General features: G+C 31.9%; 2 protein-coding genes across 2 annotated transcripts; one reads left to right on the top strand and one right to left on the bottom strand.

Moving 5' to 3' along the window:
• The first annotated feature begins 445 nt into the window (after positions 1-445).
• LOC112597691 (histone acetyltransferase KAT6B) lies at positions 446-14801 on the top strand. Its single transcript, XM_025343856.1, has 15 exons — positions 446-3714; positions 5490-6190; positions 6250-6480; positions 6543-6736; positions 7845-9088; positions 9700-9800; positions 9880-10146; positions 10212-10343; positions 10426-10549; positions 10610-10777; positions 10856-11067; positions 11146-11558; positions 11635-11854; positions 11947-12003; positions 12236-14801. The coding sequence occupies exons 2-15, from the start codon at positions 5495-5497 to the stop codon at positions 14645-14647; spliced, it is 6471 nt and encodes a 2156-aa protein (XP_025199641.1). The 5' UTR covers positions 446-3714; positions 5490-5494; the 3' UTR covers positions 14648-14801.
• A 1514-nt stretch (positions 14802-16315) lies between these two features.
• LOC112597702 (kynurenine formamidase-like) lies at positions 16316-22297 on the bottom strand. Its single transcript, XM_025343871.1, has 4 exons — positions 22131-22297; positions 20410-20771; positions 18595-18784; positions 16316-16879 (listed from the first exon to the last, which is right to left on the bottom strand). Exons 2-4 carry the CDS (start codon positions 20729-20731, stop codon positions 16597-16599), a joined length of 795 nt encoding a protein of 264 aa, XP_025199656.1. The 5' UTR covers positions 20732-20771; positions 22131-22297; the 3' UTR covers positions 16316-16596.
• Between the last annotated feature and the right edge of the window lie 8 nt (positions 22298-22305).

Below are 22305 nucleotides of genomic sequence, written 5' to 3'. Positions count from 1 at the left end.
TTTTTAATGGAGAAGGTTTCTGATCCATTTTTATTTGAGTCTTCGTCGAGGATTGTCGGGGATGTGAAGTGAAGTAAGGTGTCTTATAAATAAATCTATGATTTTAAAATAGTACTTACTATAAAAATGTAATATTTTACAAAAATAAATATTGTTCAAAACACAATTTTAAATTTTGTACCGAACACTTCACTTTTTGTAGCACAGTGTAGTACAAACACAATTTTAGGGGCTGACTTAAATAAATATATAAGTACAATTTTTTTATAGACATTTAAATGAAGTATAGGTATAACAAACTTAGTTATAGTTGCCGCCGAAGCCGATCTTACGAATAGTGCGGTTATTTTAAGTACTTTTTTTTTTTTTTTATCTTGTTGAAACTAATTGTATATACAAAGTTTAAATAAAAAAAAAAAAAGTACTTTTATAATTTCAATTATATTACAAATTATAGGCTATCAAACAACATATATTATAATAATATAGAAATAACAATCAGGCGCCCTAGAATATACAGTGGATATATATTTATTATTATACATATATATATAATAAATATATGTATAATAATAATAATTAATAGTAGTTTTAAGAAAAAAGGCCGCAACACAACGGAATCACAAATATATGTATATAAAAATAATTGGCAACAGCAAACAGGATCCACCGGAATAATGTTCAATTCACACCTCGTGAATCACACGAGGTTTGAGTAAAATTACAAGGTGAAAAATTGGTGAGCGAACGCAACGATGCATCCGATTCGATTCGAAAGACAAAATTATTAGGCGGCTGATCGCTTGACCACCGGACGGCGAGCTTGTATATTTGTCGCGTTCGTGGGGTCCCGCGCAAGCTCAATGGCGGCAAAAGGTGTTCTGCGTTCAAACATCTTCCCCGCCTGAGAATCATTTCACGTTGAAATTGACTTGAGAACCGGAACAATATCCTTGACATCAGATGGAGTTCGAAGCTGGGCCGGCTATTGCGTGACTTATGTCTCTACCCATGTAGTGTCAGTAGCTTACATTATTTTTTTTTTAAGAGTTCCGTTAAATAATGGCGAATATAATCCGAGAAAAAATAAAAAATTTTATATAATATAAAAAACAGTGAACTCATGATTCGTATAATAGCTAATTAATTGTATAAAATACAAATACAAATCTCAATATTTAAGACATATGATAACACACATCAAGTATAAACCGTATAAATGCAGTAAGTGCGAACGTGTTTTCAAGCACATGGGAACTTTAGAAATTCATATCCGAGAAAAGCATGGTGACAAAGAACGTCGTTATGCATGTAATGCATGCGACAAATCCTACCTATCTTCGAAAAACCTAAAATATCACTTAAACACCCATGCAGGAGAAAAAAAAACCACGCTCTGCTACCAAATGTTGCCGTCGAAGCCGATCCTACGAATAGTGTGGTTATCGGCAACGACTCGCGACTTGTGATGTGGACGGACGCGGGAGGGGGGTTATTTTAAGTAGTTTTACAATTTTAACTATATTACAAATTATAGGCTACCAAACATATATTATAATAATATAGAAATAACAATGCGGGCGCCCTAGAATATACTAATAATACTTATAATGTATAATAATAATAATAATAATTAATTGTAGTTTTAAGAAAAAGGCCGCAACACAACGGAATCACAAATATATGTATATAAAAATAATTGGTGGCTACTGTACACAGAGGTATAAAATAATAAGATTATAATATGACCTGGTGGCAACAGCAAACAGGATCCACCGGAACAATGTTCAATTCACACATCGTGAACCACACGAGGTTTGAGTAAAATTGCAAGGTGAAGAATTGGTGAGCGAACGCAACGATGCATTTGACTCGACCGTTGGAAAAAGACAAAATTATTTATTAGGTGGCTGATCGCTTGACCACCGGACGGCGAACTCCGTCGGATGGCGGAGGGGGAGCTTGCTGGGAGTTTATATATTTATCGCGTTCGCGGGGTCCCGCGCAAGCTCAATGGCGGCAAAAGGTGTACCGCGTTCAAACAGTTATTATGAAACATTATTCACGAATTCGTGGGTATTTGGGATTCTTAAAATAATAAGTTTTTTTTTTACAAAAAATATAACAAAAACTTATTTAACTTACCGCGCCTATTTTTTAAAGTACAATAAATTAATTGGGCTAACAAACCGTTTTTTGTTTGCAATGCTTTATCAATGAATTCCTATTTTACATTATTTATAACAAATATATATTCATACGATTACACTACTTATACCACAGAATAAAATTATTAATTATTCTGTGCTTATACTGTAACATGTAGTTTATTACAGTTATCAGTGATTTGATTTTATAAATAGTATATACATTCGCAGTGTTTAGGGTTCATACTGTTCATAGTCTTAAGTCTTTCACCGATCGTTTTCGAAATGTCGTTATTGTTTACAAACGTATAAATATTAAATAACTAATAAGGTTGATAACGCATAATAAAATTTTAAAATTTTTGACAAGATATTTAAAAATTACTGCAACTGTTCGACGGCACAACATGGTAGTGAAAACGATGAAGTATTTTACGCGGAACGGTCGAGTGCGATAATACCACACATTACGCCAAATTGCTTAATAAAAATATGTTATCCATTAAACGTCGTGCGGCAAATAAATTGCAACAATATTTTAAAACAAAAACAATAAGAATAGGCCATAGGGTACGTTTGAATTGTTTAAAATGCTAACGAGTAACGACATGTACGTCAACAAACAGTTGTGGACCGTGGTTACGCTAACGCCTTACACTACACTGAGTACAGTACACTGCGGTAATGCGGTCTGCGACTGCGACGACATCGGAGCCGGCTGGTTGCGATAACGTTGGTCAACCTGACGAGTAACCACTTTTAACCATGTCCGGAATCGTCAACACCACTACGGCCATCTTCGGCAAAACGCGACTGCGCGCCACTAGCGTCGTATACTCGTATGCCGTACCCGTACCCGTACCCGCCGCCGCTGGCGTACAAACGGAAACATCGAAAACCCCTTACTGGCTGTACTGCCTAGTGCCTATACTCCGTTGAACCGTAGCTTCAGTAATAGCGAGCGAGCGTGCGCTTATTCTTACGTGTGTGTACAGGTATCCTACAAACGAGGAATACTTACGGTATACCCAACGCGCTCCAGACGATTGTACGATTTTATAATTATTTTTTCCAGCTCCGACGTGTGCTGTAAGTGCGCTAAACACGGTAAAAACGGCTCTTAAGTGATTAGAGAATTTCGTTTCGATTCACCGTTGTCTTGTTCTTTGTCGAGCGCGCGAAAAATCATTGGCACTGCGTTGTGTAACGGTTTTCGGGCGCGCTCATTGATAATTTTACCTTAGGGTCAAAGTTTACGTCTTTTTTTGTCAGGCGATAGAGCGACGGACGCCGCCGCTTTTGCGGCGGATGACGACGACGACGACTGTGAACAGTCCTTCCGGTTCGTCGCCGCTGCCTAGCGTTACGTTTCGAACGACTAACGAATGTGCCGGCGTCATATTTCGCGCGTGCGTGCGTGCAAGCGACAATAATAATAATTATAATATTTAATATTATGTGCAATAAAGCCGCTGCGACTTCAACTACGCGGACGGTCGGCGGTGTTTTAGCAGACCAGACCGATTATAGTTATTGCGCAGTTGCGGTACTCATCGTCGAATAATAGGTGAGTGTTGTCGTTCATACGTCTTAATTTGTCATCATCGCTGGTATTTTTTTCACTATACTCCGTTCCCCCGCTTCGTAATGAGGTACGTTCTTAGCTTACCTTTGGATAGCAATGACCATTGGCCGTGTGTCGTGTGTGGCATGTGCTTATACTCGCGTATTTAACTGTTTAATAATAATAATATTAATAATGTTCATGTACAATGTGCATTATATGGGTCAAATATTTGGAGGGAGCGGTCTTCGTCTGTCGTTTTGGCGGGGTGAAGGGGTGTTTTGTTTTGTTCCCCCTCCCCGCACCCACCACATCCTCAATCCTTGCCAAAATGGCCGCAACCATATCTTCTGACTTGACAGACTGCCGCCTGTGTCACTAGCTATTCGCTGGTTTCACTCATCGCTTTGGATTTTCAATTTCGTTTTTGTCTCATTTTTCTTTGATAATAAATAGAATACTATAGTTGTTTTGGTTTTTAAATTATTTCGTGTGATTGACAAAAAAATATATATAATATTCTCCCGCGTCGATATTCCCTGGTTACCACCTCCTTTCTCTTAACAACGAATGCGATTATCACATCGCGACCGTGATAGCAGCGTACGATTCTGTATATTTAGTAGTAATAATAATAATAATAATAATAATACGATTTCTTTGTGATACGCCGTTGTAGTATCGGTCTTTCTCTTTTCGTCTGTCTCATACATTGTACACACGACAATACATGTATAATTATATAAAAATATACCTCAAATTCAGTCTTATTTTACCCATTTTTTCTGGTTAATCTTAGATCATCTCGTCAGCCGATTTCGTAATGAACATTTGCCTGTCATCGTCAAAACGTTTTACTTGTGAGTTAAATTTTTATTTTCTACATTTATCAACATTTTTTATGTTATTCTCGCACTAAAAACTCTTTAAGAACTGATATTGGTAGGTATTATAATGATTAACATCTTGAAATATGACAATGTTTTCATAAGTATTGTTTCATAAATACTACATATGTATCCTTAAGCTATTACCAGACAGCAATAGTTTATTACCTACCATCGCATAATATCAATACGATAGTAGGAAGATAATATTAAGTTTTTTCAATGTTATGTTGTGCTGATTATTTTGTTGTTAAATGTCTTGAATCATTTTAATGTTGTCTTGAATAAGTATTTTTCAATCCTTGCTTGTGGCACTTGTTTGTTATGCCACAATTTATTAAATAATTATATTAGGTTCTTATCACGTAATATTATTCCTTAGTTATTTCCTTTTATTTGCTGATTAATTTAGTGATTTATAAGTACTTATCTATTGTTGGTTGTTCATTTTTAATTGTAATTTATACTTTCAATTTTATTCAAATGAAACCTACCTATATTTTAACATTCATTAACCATAAAGGTTATACTTATACATAATCTCAAAAGATTAAAGACAAACAAATAGATATTTTAATTTAGGTATAATTTATAAAATTGTCATTGTAAAAATTTAGATAAATTAAATCTTAAATTGCACATTTTTATGTTGTTATTATTTCATTTTTTTCATTTAGGTACTAAATCATAATTTGTTACTAAAATTATTAGAAAACTATTTTGATTTAATTTTATTATTATATAAGAATTTTTCTAAATTTGTTAAGTAAACTGATTCAACACAGAATGTAACTATGTTTTAAGTTGCTAATAAATACTTAGTAACTTATTAATAAGTTTTTAATTATTGATATGATTTTTAAATGTTTAATAATTGTTTCTATTTTTTAGGAAAAATGAAGGAAAAGGAGAACACTAGTGTAAGTTTCTCCCAATGGCAAACGTGGGTTTTGGATGCAGTAAATAAAATCCGTGGCCAAAAGCAGCGGCCATCTTTGGAACGTATTGTAAATGCAATACGTCAGCATCACCGTTACCCTGTAGGGGATATTGAAACACAAATTGAACGATGTGTAGAAAGTGGTGCAGTGTTAAAAGTCTTCAACAAAGGCCAAAATACTTACATGAACCCGGGTGGCACTGCAAATCGTAAATTGGTTATTAATGCAGACACTGATTTAACTAAAATTTTAGTAAAAGTAGTTGGCCAATTAGATGAAGAAGGTTCATCATATAAAAACATAGATCGTTACATTCAACATGCCTATTCTATAGAACTTAAACATGACGGATGTGACTTAACTTCATTACTTAAGTCAACATTAACCAAAGCAGTTGATAAGGGCTTATTGGTGTTGGATGGAAAATTATATAGGTTACCTGTTAGTCCAGATTCCACAACATCATTGATTGGAACTCCAGTCTTAAAATATAGTTCTGGAAGGAAAGCACGATTACTTAAAGTAGATTCAAATGAAATTGAAACAACCCCTCTTTCACTTCGTAGAGCTGGAAGAAAAAGGAAAAAAGTATCTATTTGTGATACTAGTTCACTTACAGATAATGAGGCCAGTGACAAAGAATTAAATAAAGTATTAAAAGTCTAATATTATTTCTTTCAATATTTACTAATGTATTGTAATCTTAACAGGCTTCCGCGAATATCTGTGCTGAATGTTTAGGTACATCAGCCAAAAACCAATGTGGTGTAGCAGAATCGTTAAAACAATGCCGAGGTGGTTGTGGTGTTTCATTGCACCCTTCTTGCTTAGCTCTTAAATGTAGTGGCCCTTTGACTGCTTTGTTAGCTCGTGGTTCTCGATGGTTTTGTCAGGACTGTAGAACATGCTCAGCAATACCGCCGTGTTCTGTGACTGAACATGTAAGTACAATTCAATTGAAATTAAAAATCGTAGGCTGATAATAACTTTGTTTTATGTATAGATGTTTTTATTAAACTGTGATACGTGCGATCGAGGTTATCATATGCAATGTCTACAACCTCCAGTTGCAGATAAACCAAAATCAGCATGGCGATGTACATTTTGCTTAGATCATCACGAAACCTCCATTTTTATGGTAACAGAACCATATGAAGAACGGAGGGGTAGGAAAAAGTCTAGTCTCAAGAATAAAAAGTATGTTAAATTATATATTGATACTTATACTCTGTCAGTTATTTCTAATTTGATTGTTTTTAAAAAAAATATGGATTTAATTTTTGTGGTATGCTGTTTTTTAAAAATTATTATTTATCATGCTATCATACTATTAATGTTTATATTATTTTTTATACAATTAAACTTATGTAATTTAATAAAAATATTGTTTAAACCAACCATGATGTTAGTTAACATTGTGTATAATTCAATGCATTAACTTGAATACTAGTAGATAAAATTTGGATGATTTACATTTATAATATTAGAACATTTTTGTATATTAAACTTAACTATAAATCATTCTGTTTCAACTCAAGTTATTTTATAAATTATTTTAATAATTAAAAAAAAAGAATTTAAGAAATTGTAGTAAATGTTGAGTGTACACTTCCATTTAAGTGTACCTTAAATATTATGTGCAATGAAAAACAAGTGTTTATACAATTAAAATGTAAATAATTTTTTTAATGTTTTTTAATTGTTGTATAAAAGACTCAAGCTATTTTACTTGTGAGTAAAAATTGTATCATACATACGTCTAATAAAAACTAAAAAATTGAAAATTTAAGATGTCTATAATTACCTAAAAAAATTTAAATACTTATATTAATTTATCGTATTTAAAAAATCCTGATATTAGTATTTGGTGAAAATATCAAATGTTAATAGATCTTTCATAATTACTTCAATCAGAATTTGTTTAATTATACCCTTTTTTTTTTAATATTGAAAATTTCCTTCTAGTATATACTAGACAAAATACCAAATTCCTTCAAAGTTAAACATAAATCATTTTATTGACTATAAAAATTTTCTTTTGATACATACAAGAGAAAAACCGAATTTTTGTAAATCAATCAATAAATTAATTGCTCCGCTCACTGCTTAAAATCTTAATTAGCTTTAATATTTATCATAATATTATAATAACGTGTAATTTTTAAAATCTTGTAAAAACTTACAAATAATATATTATAAAATCCTTTGAAAACATTTAAACTAAAAATAATATTAAAACAATGGTTTAATTAATAAAATCTAGTAGTTTTTGCTTTTTTTAAAATTATTGATGTTAAACTTTTAGATCAAGTCGTCGAAGTCAACATATAAAGGCTCAAGATCTTAAACTTGGAACACCATCCACTTCCAGTTCGATGAATCAACGTGATGTCACGGAAGACGGTAATGTCTCCTCTCCTGACTCCTCGGCTCCCCCCTCTCCCGTTCCGATTACTGGCAGTGTGCGGCGGGACACTGCTATCTCCAAGGAGAAAGCAAAATTCTTTAGGCAAAGTGCTGCGTTTAATGCGCGAGGTGTGAACGGGAGAGGATCTGGTGTGCCGAAAGTCAATACCCCCCTAAACATGCGCCTTAGCTCTAGCAGTAGCGATAGCTCTAGCAGCTCGAGTTCAAGCTCGAGCAGTCATAGTCGCAGCAGCAGTTCAAGTAGCACGAGCAGTAGCTCTAGCGATAGTAGTAACAGCTCTAGCAGCAGTAGTAGCAGCAGTGCGCATGCTTGTTCTCTTTCTGTGCGTCCAAGTCGGCCCATATTTCCTCTCCCGAAATGTCTCGCCGCAAGGAATGCCGATTTTAACAAAAGTCCTTCAAATATGTCCTCTAAGAGTTGTTCAACAACTGTATCTGTTCAATCCTCTAAAAAAAATGGTCATCGTTTAAAAATAAATGATAAGTCAAATAATCCTAGTGAAATAAAAAAAATTGATAAAATAAATGATCAATCTAAAGTAACCCCTAAAGTATTACTAAGAGCACCAAAATTAATTGCTAAAGTTAATTGTTCACAACCTAAAATTTTTCCACTTTCAAATTCCAAATCAGATAATTCAGATTCACCCATTTCTTTATTTAAACAGTTATTGACAGATAATTCAGACAAACCATGGGGGTTTGCTGCTTTGGCTGCCAAAGCTCCTATTATTGAACATACAAAACCTGAAGTCTGTAATAAAAAAGATAAACCTATTGCTGGGTTTATTCAATTGAAGGGTTTATTTGATGGGTTAAGTCATTTCTATTCAACACCATTACAATCTCGTACTCGACCTAGAAATGAAAAAGATGTGAAATCATCTAGTAAAACTGATTCAAAATCCACTTGTGCTGATAAAAAGTTTAAAATACCAGACAAACAACAATCTCCTAGTTTTTTGGTTAAATCAGCTGTATCATCTAAATTGATGGAAACTAGAGAAGTAGCAGAAATTGGGGGTAATAAAATGCAAAATAATGATAAATCCTTAGACAATTCTCCTTCCGCCTTCCGTGACCATCTGTCCGTGCCGACGATACGTCCAGTCACCCGTTCCGGTAAGCAAGTTCCTTACAAAATCAATCCTGCTAGTATTCGCCAGCTGCATAAAATACTACCATATTTCATAAGGGCTTTTATAAATTTTAATCCATTGCATGCTATAGGTTTTTATTTCTGTTCTTTGAGTCAATCAAGCGAACATAATATGTAGACGCCAAATAATATATTATACCACATATTGCATATTTGTTAAGAGCATATCAGATAGTTTTAGATAAATTAACTATTTATAATATAATTTATTTAATTTTAATTTTAATTTTCATAATAATTAATACAATGATTTAGAAATAAAAAAAAATATTCTATTTTATACTTTAAACATTTTTTTTGATAATTATTTAAATTACCTGTTATATAAGTTAAACATTTTTATCCTATTTTTTTTTTTTACTTAATTAAGTAAAATCCATTTAAGAAGATGAGTTTAAATAAAAAATTCATCAATGCATTTAAAAATGAGTATATTAATGAGTTATACTATATTTTTAAACAGCTGATATATGTTCTGCTACGCTCTATAATAGTTAATAGTAGTTTAATGCTGCACTCATTTTTTTTAGCTTACTAACCAGTCTTGGTAACAAATATTAAATGCTATTTTCAGTTCTGGAAAACATGAGCCGCCTTGTTGCATCAGACTTACCACCTGGTGTTTTACATGAAGATGTTGAAATTTATAAAGAGACAAGAACAAGGGCAATGAATGTGAGTTGAATGGAAGTTAAAATAGATTATTTTATTTTAATCTATGTTTTATATTTTTAATTGATAATTTGCTGTTTAGAGTACAATACAAGCTCCAGAGTTTATTACATCTAATCATCCAGTAAGATGTCCTGCTGCAATTCAATTTGGTAAATACGAAGTAGAGACATGGTTTTCATCTCCTTTTCCTCAAGAGTATGCTAGACTTCCAAAATTATTTCTTTGTGAGTTTTGTTTAAAATATACTAAGAGCAAATCAGTCTTGGAAAGACATATGCATAACTGTAACTGGAGACACCCGCCAGCTACTGAAATCTATCGGCGTGGAAATCTCAGTGTTTTTGAAGTAATTTACTTGTTTATTAATTAATTCATAAAATGCAGATTATTATTAAATGATTATATATACAGGTTGATGGAAATGCCAACAAAATTTATTGCCAAACATTATGTCTATTAGCAAAATTATTTTTGGATCATAAGACTCTATATTATGATGTTGAACCTTTCCTATTTTACGTTCTGACTAAAAATGACAGTTTTGTAAGTGTATTTATTTTAACTACATTTTACATTGAATTTTTTTATAGTTGTCTATGATTCTAATGTTTTAATCAATTTTCAGGGCTGTCATTTAGTGGGTTACTTTTCAAAAGAAAAACATTGTCAACAAAAATACAATGTATCTTGTATCTTGACCATGCCTCAGTATCAAAGACAAGGATTTGGACGATTTCTTATTGAATTTAGTAAGTAAACTATATGCATCTAGTTGTTTTACAAATATAACGTTTAATTTATCTTTTTAGGTTATCTCTTATCCAAAATTGAAGGGCAACCAGGAACTCCAGAAAAACCTCTTTCTGATTTAGGTCAAGTGTCATATCATGCATATTGGAAAGCTGTTATACTAGAGTATTTAGATAAACACAGAGATAATGATTCTATTTGTATTAATGACATTAGCAGAAAAACTGGTAATATAAAAACATTTCATTTAAAATTTTTTAATTTTAAATTTTGAGATATTTACAATGATTATAAATTTAATTCAGGTTTAATGAGACATGATATTACTTATACGTTACAATCTCTCAACATGGTTGTAGAAATTTGTGATAAATTGACAATTTGTGTTGACTGGGACATGGTTGATGCTCATTTAAAGATAAAAAAATCATCTAAACAAATTCCTATTGAACCAGAATGTTTAAGATGGACACCTTTAATGCCAGCATCCAATTTATTAGTTTCTCCAGACGAAAAAGTTAGTTTTTCATATTAAAAAAAAAAAACAAAAAATGTATTGTAAATAATAATTTTTAATCAATACTATTTGTTCTAGGATAACCAAGATCTTGAAGAACCTCTTCCAATTAAAATAGAAATAATTAAAAGTCCAATCAAAAAGAAACGTATTGCTAGAAGAATGCCAATGATAAAGAAACGTAGGAAGATGGATAAGAAGAAGCGTAGGTGTTTATATAGTGCTGAGAAGATACCCAATTCTACTCAACCTGTTGATGAAAACATAAGTTTAGTAGAAAAAGAGCCACCTCCAAAAAAAAATAAAAACGAACGTATAGTCAATTCGAAAATAGAAGAAAAAGTTGTTGAAGACCATTCAACTGATGAAAAGTCCGAGTCAAAATTGAAATCTGCTGAAAAATCTACCAAAAACAAAATTATTGAAGAGAGCATTGAAGATATCAAAGTAGAAATATCAAATCCTAAATCCCAAACAAAAACTAAACAAAGGTAATAAAATATTCATGATATGTTTATTTTTATAGTGCTTTTTAATTTATATTATATTTATATAAATTTGTTTTAGCTTAATCTCAAATTTCCTCAAACGCGAAAATCCAGGTACTAAAGTTAATGTTGTTCCTCAAAAGAAAAATAGAAAATTGTCTCGAGGTAGATCACGTAAAAGACAAAGATCCAAAACTCAAAAAGACAATAGTGAACCTAAAGTTAAAAAGGCTCGAAAGATTGAATCAGAGTCATTTGAAATTGATGAAACTATTGATAAAGATATTGAACTACAGTCTGTGAGTAGATATTGCAGTGCAAGTATTTTTTTATTTACATTTTTTATTAATGCAAATCAAATTTAATTGTTTATTTTTATTATTATTATCAGGTGAAAAATGAGAACACTGACAAACTAGATGATGTCAAAAGGCTAAACAGTAAAGATGTTGAGGAAATTGAAGTAGAAAATAAAATATCTAAAATATCTGATGATGAAGAACATAAAGAAATGTCTAAAACATCTGATAATGAAGGAGAAAAAGAAATATCTAAAACATCTGACGATGAAGGAGAAAAAGAAATATCCAAAACATCTGATGATGAAGGAGAAAAAGAAACATCTAAAACATCTGATGATGAAAGAGAAAAAGAAATATCCAAAACATCTGATGATGAAGGAGAAAAAGAAATATCAAAAAAAATCTGACAATGAAGGCGAAAAAGAAAACCTTCATGGAAATGACGATAGGAGTCCAGATAACCTAACCGAAGAGAAAGAAGATAAAAATATAAATTTGGAAGAAGAAAAAGTTGTAGAAGATAAGATAGACAAAATTGATACAGATGTATTGATAGGAAAGTCAACAAATTCTATTGATGAATGTTCAAAGAAGAATACAGATTTAAAAGCTGACAAGATTATCGTTGAAAATATAATTTGTTCTAGAACTAATGGTGATAATATTATTAATTCCAAGGAGGAAGAATTTAAGCAAATTACAAATCAATTAGATAGTAAAGTCAATACAGTCAATACTGTAGAAGTAATTAGTGACAATGACGATCTTAAACATCCAAATGATAGAGAGTCTTTTAATGTAGTTGATATGTGTAATGATGTTCCTAAAAGTAAACCATCAGAATCTGAAATAGAATCTTCTGACAATGCTGTAGAATTTACATGCGACTTGGAGAAGTCTGAAAAATCTAATGTGGATGATGTATTACAAAAACCTAAAGTACAGCCTTGCAATAATACTCCATCTCTGGATTCAAAGCAAAATGAAAATGTGCCAAATAATTATGAAGAGACGAATCTTATTCAAACTGAAACAAAGCAATATAATGATCAAGTAGTTTTATCAAGTAAATTTAAAGGAGATTCTGTCGAGACTGATGTACGAATATTTAATAATCCAGTACCATGTAATAATTTTTCCAAAACAGATATTACTGTACAGCCTCCAATGTCTTCTGTCACTGATAAACAGTACAGTAATTGTTCAATGATTACAAATGATTATTGTAAGCCATCATCAGATTCATCACTGTTGTCAAATGTTAAACAGTACAGTGGTGAATCATTGCCAAATGAATACAGTAAAACAGGCACTGTAGTACTTCCAAATTCTAAACAATATGGTGAGACTCTAATGAACGAATATAGAAAATTGGATATTCTTCAGCCAGAAATAAACAAGCAAATGTACAATAAAGAAGATTCTGTTGAATATATGAAAAATTCTCAAGTACTTTCAGCACCTATTAACAGTTCACCAGAAGTGTTCAAGGTTGTGGAGCAATTAAAGTCTAAGGCTCTTGAAAAAAATTATTCTCATTCAATTGTGGCTGATCATTCAATAACTGTGCCTAAATACGACAATGTCAAACAGGAGAAGCAATCTAAAAGAACTACTCCCTCACCAAAAACTGTGCCATATCGATTGCCTGCTGAAGTGCCACAAGTAGATAAATCTCGATTACATGATTACTTGCCTCCTATGGGGTTTCTCAATTATCAAAAGATTAATAATTCTATAGCTATGGCCCATCCAGACATCCCTAAAACAACCAAAGATATGTATTCAGAAAAAAAACCTGATGCTGTCAACATAAACTTGCCTAAAGACAAAGAAGTAATGAATTTGCCCAAGACTATGGACAACAGTCTCTTGTATTCGTCTGTTATGCAACAATCGCCATACACTGACCAGTCTATGATGCACTTATCACTCCATCACCATTTGGCTCATTCATCTCAATACCATCATAGTCCACCTGTACCGGCTCAGGTGCCACCTCCAGTTCATCAGACTAAATCTCGAAATAAAAAAAGCGAACAAAGAAGATTAGCTCAACAAAATCAAACACCTGTTGCACTATCTACTCAACAATCAGCCCCATCACCAATACCTAGCCACACACAATCATATCACCATCACCACCAAACAGCTACCTACATGATGCCACAACCATCTCCCTCTAGTCCCTATCATCATTCAGTGATCCAACACCGAATGGGCCAACAAGGAGGTTCATGTTCATCTGCTGACTTTTACTTGTCACACCCTAACCAACATGCAGCTGCTGCAGCTGCACAGATCGCATCATGCAACCTTACCAAACTTCAACAAATGACAAATGGATTGGACCACCACCGTAGGCATATTTCTTCGCCTGCATCATCACCAGCCTCTTCTCCTGCCAACATGACTCCACCACCACCCGCTGCGTCGGCAGCTGCTGCACATTTGCTGCAGCAGTCTGCAGTTGCTTATCATAAATTGTACCAACAGGCAGGTCAGACTAATCAGTCAAGGCAATATGGTCATCAAACGCGCGGTTCTCCGGCGTCACCAAATGTTGGTCTTATGACAATGCAGTATGGTGCGCCGCCGCCTCCTTTTAACGGTTACAGGGTAGCATCACAATCCACTCCACCACCATCTGCCAGTTATATGAACCAGACAACTGGACAATTACAGTACACGACGCATACACAAGATCCACATCATCAGAATAGTGTGTATCCGACTTCAGCATACAATGGCTCGTATTTACAACCTCTAAACGGGTCTATGCACAGATAATCTCTTGTTATTATTATTTTTATTATTAACTTTTTTTTATATTAATTATTATGGTTAAAATTTTATTATTTACCATCATAACATGATATACTTTTATGTAAACATATGATAAAGAAGAAAAAAATGTTACCAGATTTGTTATATTAAGATAAAAACTTTAATATACAATATCTATGAAAAATCTATTTTATACCAAAAAAAAAGTGCATTTGCAACAGGTAAAATCTTATTTTTAAGTTATGTTAGTTCACAAGCAGTATTTTTTTAGTTGTGTATGCTATGCATTATTTTTATTTTTTTACTTATCACAACAACTTGTATTTATTTAATTATTATTTTTTTTTTCTGTTGATTGTTGAGATCAATTTTTAACTGTTATGATTCAAAAAGTATGTTAAAGGAACGGGTACGTCAAGTTTTTATTGTACAAAGTTCAAAGAATTTCCTTAGTATGTAAGTATATTTTAAAACACTTGAAAGTCTAGTTTCAGCTTGTTATTTATTTTTTTCTACTGTAATTGTATAAAAATATACATAACTAATTTATTAAAAATTAATTTTCATTTATTGTTAATCTCAGTCTGTGTTTCTGTTTTTTTTTTTTTAATGGTCTAAGACAAGTTAGGCATTAAAGTTTTTGAGAAATGCATCCATTAAGCGTTATTATAGTGTGTAACATTGCTGAAGAATAAATTATTAGCAGGTGTTTTATACTATATAAGTAAGTTGTACTCTGACATGGATGGAAGATGAGTCAGACTTAGACATTAAAAAAAATATAATTTATTGTAAGACTAAAATACATAAAATGTGATATTCATTTAAAGTTTTTTATAGATATTATTCATAAAATGGTTAACAGCAGTGTTTCACTTGAAAAAAAAAATAGAGTTATTCAAAATAATGCAACTCTATTTAATATATACGAGTACCAAATACAATTGTTGAAGAATCTCCTCTCCACATACACGCACTCCTTGTTATATCTTCAGATATATTTCTACAAGCTAACAAATATTTCATAGATGATTTTACTTAAAAAATTTCATCCATAAGCGTCTAAGATGTATGGGACTTTGACAGTTAATTCCGGTATTACTGGTATTGATTTCTTTAAAATATATTTTTAAGTATTTTAACAAATTTAGATATTAATAATTTCAATAAATATGTTATACTCGTATGTCTAGAATTTATGTATACATTAGTTTCTTTAAAGTCTAAAATCAATCAAATTATAATTCTATAAGTATTAAGAATCATGAATGATTTGACTGACACCACATTTAATACTTGTCTGTCTATATAATTATCAAAAATAACGTTATTAACAAATATATTTTTATTAATCTTCATTTAATAAACTATAATAACTAATCAAACTATATTTTAGAATATTTTTTATTTATCAGATGGTCTTTTAGTTTTTAAGACAAATATTATTAAAAAATACAATTTAATAAGTGGTCTCTCGTCTTTTATTGTTTGGTATGAGATTGCCCCCTTCGCCACCACCTAAATCCGCCCATGCATACATATATAATTTGTGTATACTTTTATACACAAATTTTGTACCTTTACAAAAAAATTACATTGGTAAAAAAACCTTATTAATGTATCGTTCCAACATGAAAAAAGTAGGGTTTATTCTAAAATTTAAAACACATATAAATATAAACATTTAATTTACATTTTACTCTATTTAAAGAAGTTTATATAACAATCGATAAATAAATGGATGAACGAACAAAATCTTTAATAAATCGTACAAATTTATAAGCGATTTAAACTTAAGTGTTTACCTATACATATTTCCCGTGATGTGTGTCATGTGAACTGTAGCGTACAGTCTCAGGGGGAGGAGATTGTTTTGATGGGTCTGTGTGTGAGGAGGGGGGAGAGCGAGAAATGAAAAATCGACAACCGCACCGTATGGGCTTGTGGTCGCGTCATTCGAACGTGTCGTTCGTGAAAGCCAATATCCTAACTGGACCGCCGGTTCCGCCGAAGATCTTGATCGGTTGCACGATCAGCTTGAACCCCCTCGCCGGCAGCGTCGTACCGTTCAATGCCACGTTTTCCAGGTTGTACAAATTGGCTTTGGACAGTATTCCGTGCACATCGAACGACATCGACCGGCCGGGGTCCACGCTTGGCCCGTCTACCCCGACGCCGTACACTTTTCCGGAATCGACGATCCACTGGGCCGCGTTCCCGGACAGACCAGGAAACCTGTGAACAATAAACGCTTGTGAAAACAATTCGCCCACGGAAAAAGTCGTTTTATTCGAACTAGGTTTCGTCTTGGACGTTAGAGTTGTGCAAGAGCTAAAATTTTATCTAGACAATTATTTGATTAAAAATCAAACATAATAATATACTAATATAAAATATGAATTATAGAATGATTTTAATTCCTCTATTAAGTAGTAAGTCTACATACGTATGCAGTATGTACAAATATACAATGTACCTCAATAGTATTGTAGTAATTACATGTATAAATGTCGAAAACGTTATTATTGTGGCATCATGCCTAGTACAGAGTTGTGCAAAATTTTATCTAGAAAATTATTCGAATAGTTGTGAAAAAATTATCTGAATAATAATTTATTCGGATAAAATGTTATCTAAATAAAATTTCGTTGGAATAACGCCCTACTCTGCTGGACACGCTTAGTGTGCATTCTCTTAGTAGGGTATACTGTGCGTTTGTGCACGCTTGTTTCAAAGTTTTATGAGAACTTTGTGTTGTTTCCTTCGAAAATAAATAATTTTACTAAAGAAAATAATATTCGTATGACGCGCGCTTGATAAAAACGGAATGTGTAATATTGATTTTAAAAATGAAATACTGCTTAAAGCCGCTGTAACGTTTCGAAATGTTCGTACAACAACCCGCTGCCCGTTGGAATAAAAGCTCCGATGTTACGTCGGTCGCGGTGCAGTCGGTCACTGCAGCTGTAATGGTTAGCTCCAAAACCTTATAGGCAATAGGCGTATTATATGATTTATGCGATACAATACCTAATATATTTAACGTAATGGAGTGCAGGTTTTGCTGACGAGTGTTGGGCGCGTGTAGGGTGGAAAAATAAGAGCAGCGATACAAGTTTTAAAAAATAGCGGGTATTCAGAGTTAGGCAAAATTTTATTTGGATAATGATTATTTGAATGATTTTCAACTATGATGATTATTCGACTAAATTTCAAAAACAGTTATACGAATAATTGTTGGTTATTTTATTTGATAAACATAGTTTATAATCATTTTTTTAGATGTAGCTATTGTCGTATATAATATATCATACTGTAACAATACTATAAGTATGTTACATGACACCTAATATTAAATATAAAATTTATATTACGGTCAACTGCTGATCAATACAATAATATTAACATTTAACACACACGCATAATTGTAAGTCCTATCGTCAACGTATATCATGTATTAGATAGGTACCTAGTCAGTTCGATAGACACGACAAACATGGCGAACTCGCCGACACCAATTACACATAATATTAAAAGTCATTTTCTATATCACTAAAGTATTTTTTAATGCTAAAGTAAATTTAATATAAACGAAAATTATTCAAATTTCTATGTTTGAAATTTAGTCGAATAATTTTTTATTCGAATAATTGTAAAAAAAATCATTCGAATAATAATTTATCCGAATAAAATGTTATCTAATCATCTAGATAAAATTTCATTCAAATAACGCCCAACTCTGCTGGTATTCATGTCAAAGGTAAGTTTTTTCGAAAAGAAATATTTTATTGTTATTGTCTAAATATACTGTGTAATGTTTTAGTTGCGCCAGACACGTGTTGGTACTGTTGGTAGTTACCTACGTTTTCAGTGGTAAAATTTAAAAATTTGTTATTTCTTCGAAACCATTTAGATACCTAAATAGCTGGTAGGAAAAGATAAATATATACCTGTAAGGCTCATGTAATCCATTGTAGTACGATTGACGATCGCCAAATTTGTGAGCCCAACCGAAGTTTACCAATATCACTGATCGATCCGGCAGCGGGCCGTTGTCTTGTTCCCACGCTTTCAAATGATCGACGGTCAGTAAAAAGTCGCCGTTTCCATTGACTTTGTTACTTACGTTCACGTGTACGCCTATGTATTTTATAAGTACAACGTTATTACGTAGTTTATATATATATATATATATATATATATATATTGCGATATTGTTATTATTAGTTATTAATAAATAAATAAACTCTAAGATTATTCACCTCACACATTATGAATTTTCAAAAACTATTATATTTCATGGAAAAAAAAGAAACGGGAAAAAGATTTTCCGAGGATATGTTTTTATAATAATAATATTAATAATCAATAATCACCGACGCTTCGTCGACTGGATAACGTTAGAAGATTTTAATACGCCTATGGCCTGTGGACAATTTATATCTAGTTAACATTGTGTAAATCTATAAATAAATAAATGAGGCTGAATTGACTTTCTTTTGTGGCAATTTTAAAAATTATTCCTACGCGCAACTCGGCTCTATTTTTTTACTCAAATTTTTACTTGCCAAAAGAAATATTTTATTTTAAAAACAATACATTTATCGCTCCGCTAAGAATCTAAAGTAAATTTTAGAACCACACTAATAAATTATTGGGAACCACTGCCTTATACTAGGCTATACTGGTACTCAGTGGCGTATCGATAGGGTTCAGACAAGGATCCAGAGTAAAGATATGGGGGGAGCCCAAACAATTTTTTTATAGGTACTTAATTCATAATTTAAAATTTTTATCATAATAGTATATATAGATAATCAATGTAATAAATAAATTAATGATTGTTTAATATAATATAATATTTATAAATTAAATAATAATAAAATCTAAATGTCTATTTTCTATTTACATTTTCGCTTTTTCCGATATATATATGTTCACTTTCCATAATATAATAAATTATCAGACGTATATGTGATTTGAAATATAATAATATCAGGATCTGTAGAATTATGAAAAAATTGAGAAATAATATGTTTAGGGGACCTGGGCCCCTAGGCCCTCCCTGGATCCGTCACTGATGGGGTTGCATGACGGGCAATGTGCTATGGACCTGTGACTCTAGAGGGAGGGCATATAAAGAAATGTCGCGAATCCAAAAACAAATCACCATATAAACAAAAATTTAAAATCACAATTATCTTTGGAAAAAATGTACCTATATATTCTTGTAAAATTAAACTGCTTTATGATGGAATAAATTTAATGACTGACCACGATTATATTTATATTTATAGATTATATTATTTGTTAGTTCGTCGACGTTGGTGATATAACTAAATAATAATCAGTGTTGGGAATTATCTAGATAAAATTATTCATTTAATTATCTTATCTAGATAAAAAATTTACAGTGAAAACTGTACACATTCAAGCCTTTCAATACTATAGGTGCAGTACTGTCTAATGCCGTCCACGAGAGAACGTAATCATTTCAAATGTCGTCCACATACCTAGGTATGTCCTAGGAGCTCCTTTCCTCGAGTTTGTAAGACTAAGGTCCTTTTAGATTATTTTGTCACGGCTATTAGAAGTTCTAATTACGCCCACTACACTGGTATACTAACCTATAAACTAACCAAAAGGTATACCAATTTATTGTGATGCTTATTGTTGATATCATATATATATCTACACGTGTATAAAGGTACGATTTAATATGATATCCTTTTTGCCTCTTTAGCTCGCACGAAAACAGCAGTTACCTTCAACCACCGTCCGGTGTAGCGGGATTTCTTGCAGCTTCCAACCGGCCGGATTAAAGTGAAACGGGGCGTCCATATGAGTGCCGCAGTGTTCAGGCGTCGAGAAGCTCTCCGTAATGTACACTCCGTTCGGCCCCGATCCCGTTTGCACGTCGAATACGTTGAACCGCTGTGTTGGGTCCCAGCACGTTGTCGTCCCGAACCGGTAACTGTGACCTAGGTCTATCAAGGTGGCTTTGATACCGTCCAGGAGTAGGGCCGTCGTCGTGACCATCACCAAAACCGCCGAGAACGACGATAATCGTATTCGTGCGCATTCCATTTCACCGATTGGCAATTATGTGTGTAATATACTTGGATATCTACATATTAAAGGTAAGTACCGTCACTTATAAAACTGTAGTTGTCGATTTTATCATATTATGTAGGTATATAATATACCTACTATTACTGCTTATACAACGTATACGGAAAAAACTTGTACACTAATATATTAGTATAGTTTACGAATATACTGCGGGACGAATTCTGAAATTTTAGAATTTTAAGACACGCATAATATCTACGTCCAATACACATATTATTTTCAAACACGTGATCACCGTACGTTTTATTTAACGGTGTTTGATGACTGCAGTCCTGTAATATGCTTCGGAGTATAGGGCAGGCATTGAGGTCTGAGAATAATATACACTATTGCAGAGTTGAATTAAATTGTAGATTATAAATAGACACGAGCGAAGAACTTAAACATAAATTATAATTTTTAACAAATAAGTTTATTTGAATATAATTTTTTTAACTTTCCAAAAATTTAAAGATTTTTTAGAAATTTATTGCAGAGCTTTGCAAAAAATACTGTTTTACTACATTTTTCCGAATTTTACTTCTATTAAATAATATTTATCTACATTCATGATAGTTAAATAGGTAGGTACAATGAACAAGTAATAGAGTATATATATATAGATAATAAAGAAATTGAAAAAATGGAGTGACGGAATATCGTCCTCGAGAAGAATTAATGATAATATATTATTATCACTATTCATAATTATACGAAAACAATTTTAGCTTACTTAATAATTTTCGTTTATAAACTAATGTTTATTGGTACCTATATTTACTACAATTTTGAATTAATACAAAATATTTGTATGTTATAAAAATACAAAGTTTTGTACCTTAAAATTATGCTAAAGTTTTGTTTTTATGTGTTGTAATAAATTTAAGTGATTCATCGATAGGCCATGTTAGGAAAATGATCTAAACCCTCGTTAAACATTTTTAATTACACTGTTTTGTAGCATGCCAAGTGATAAATGTCTATTTTACTTATGTTTAATACTATCATAACTATAAATATATTCTAAATACGAGTAGCTATAGATATATCTATTCATTAAATGTATGCTAAAATATTTAATAGACGTTTAATATTTAATATATTTTTTTTCCTCATATTGTCCTCATTCCTCGGCATATTGCTACATATAATTGAGAAATTATTTATTTGAATTTCGATTTAAATTATTATTTACAGAATAAAAAAACCCCAAAAAAATCACAGTAAGGCCGAAATTTTAAATAAATTCTAACAAAATGTATGTGTTTGAAAATTTGGTCTTCGTTCAAAATTTCAAAAACCGGAATTCAAATTAATTAATTATTATTATTTAATCATAAAATACCACGAACAACGATTTTTCGTATGTACATACCTTTTGCTATTATACGTCAACCGTTCATTTGTGATCCATCGATCATTCCGTTACGTGTATTTGATCTTACTAATGTAATTTATATTGAATGCTAAGTAGTTGCGGTCGTTTAATTAAATAGTGTAATTTTTTTCTCACAATCATATGAGTATCATCGACACATTGACGATGTTTA

Source organism: Melanaphis sacchari, unplaced genomic scaffold, assembly GCF_002803265.2.
Source record: "Melanaphis sacchari strain LSU unplaced genomic scaffold, SCAv2.0 Contig43_pilon_pilon, whole genome shotgun sequence".
In the NCBI taxonomy this organism is placed as follows: domain Eukaryota; kingdom Metazoa; phylum Arthropoda; class Insecta; order Hemiptera; family Aphididae; genus Melanaphis; species Melanaphis sacchari.
The sequence above is the reverse complement of the archived record's forward strand: the minus strand, read 5'-3'. Positions and strand labels throughout refer to the sequence as shown.

Coding starts and splice junctions, on each gene's coding strand:
- LOC112597691 (XM_025343856.1), top strand. CDS start 5,495: ATGAAGGAAAAGGAGAACACTAGTGTAAGTTTCTCCCAATGGCAAACG. Junction 6,481..6,542: donor CGTGTTCTGTGACTGAACAT/GTAAGTACAATT, acceptor TTTTATGTATAG/ATGTTTTTATTAAACTGTGA. Junction 10,344..10,425: donor TGACTAAAAATGACAGTTTT/GTAAGTGTATTT, acceptor ATCAATTTTCAG/GGCTGTCATTTAGTGGGTTA.
- LOC112597702 (XM_025343871.1), bottom strand. CDS start 20,731: ATGGAATGCGCACGAATACGATTATCGTCGTTCTCGGCGGTTTTGGTG. Junction 18,785..20,409: donor ACACCGGACGGTGGTTGAAG/GTAACTGCTGTT, acceptor TAAAATACATAG/GCGTACACGTGAACGTAAGT. Junction 16,880..18,594: donor GGATTACATGAGCCTTACAG/GTATATATTTAT, acceptor TATTGTTCACAG/GTTTCCTGGTCTGTCCGGGA.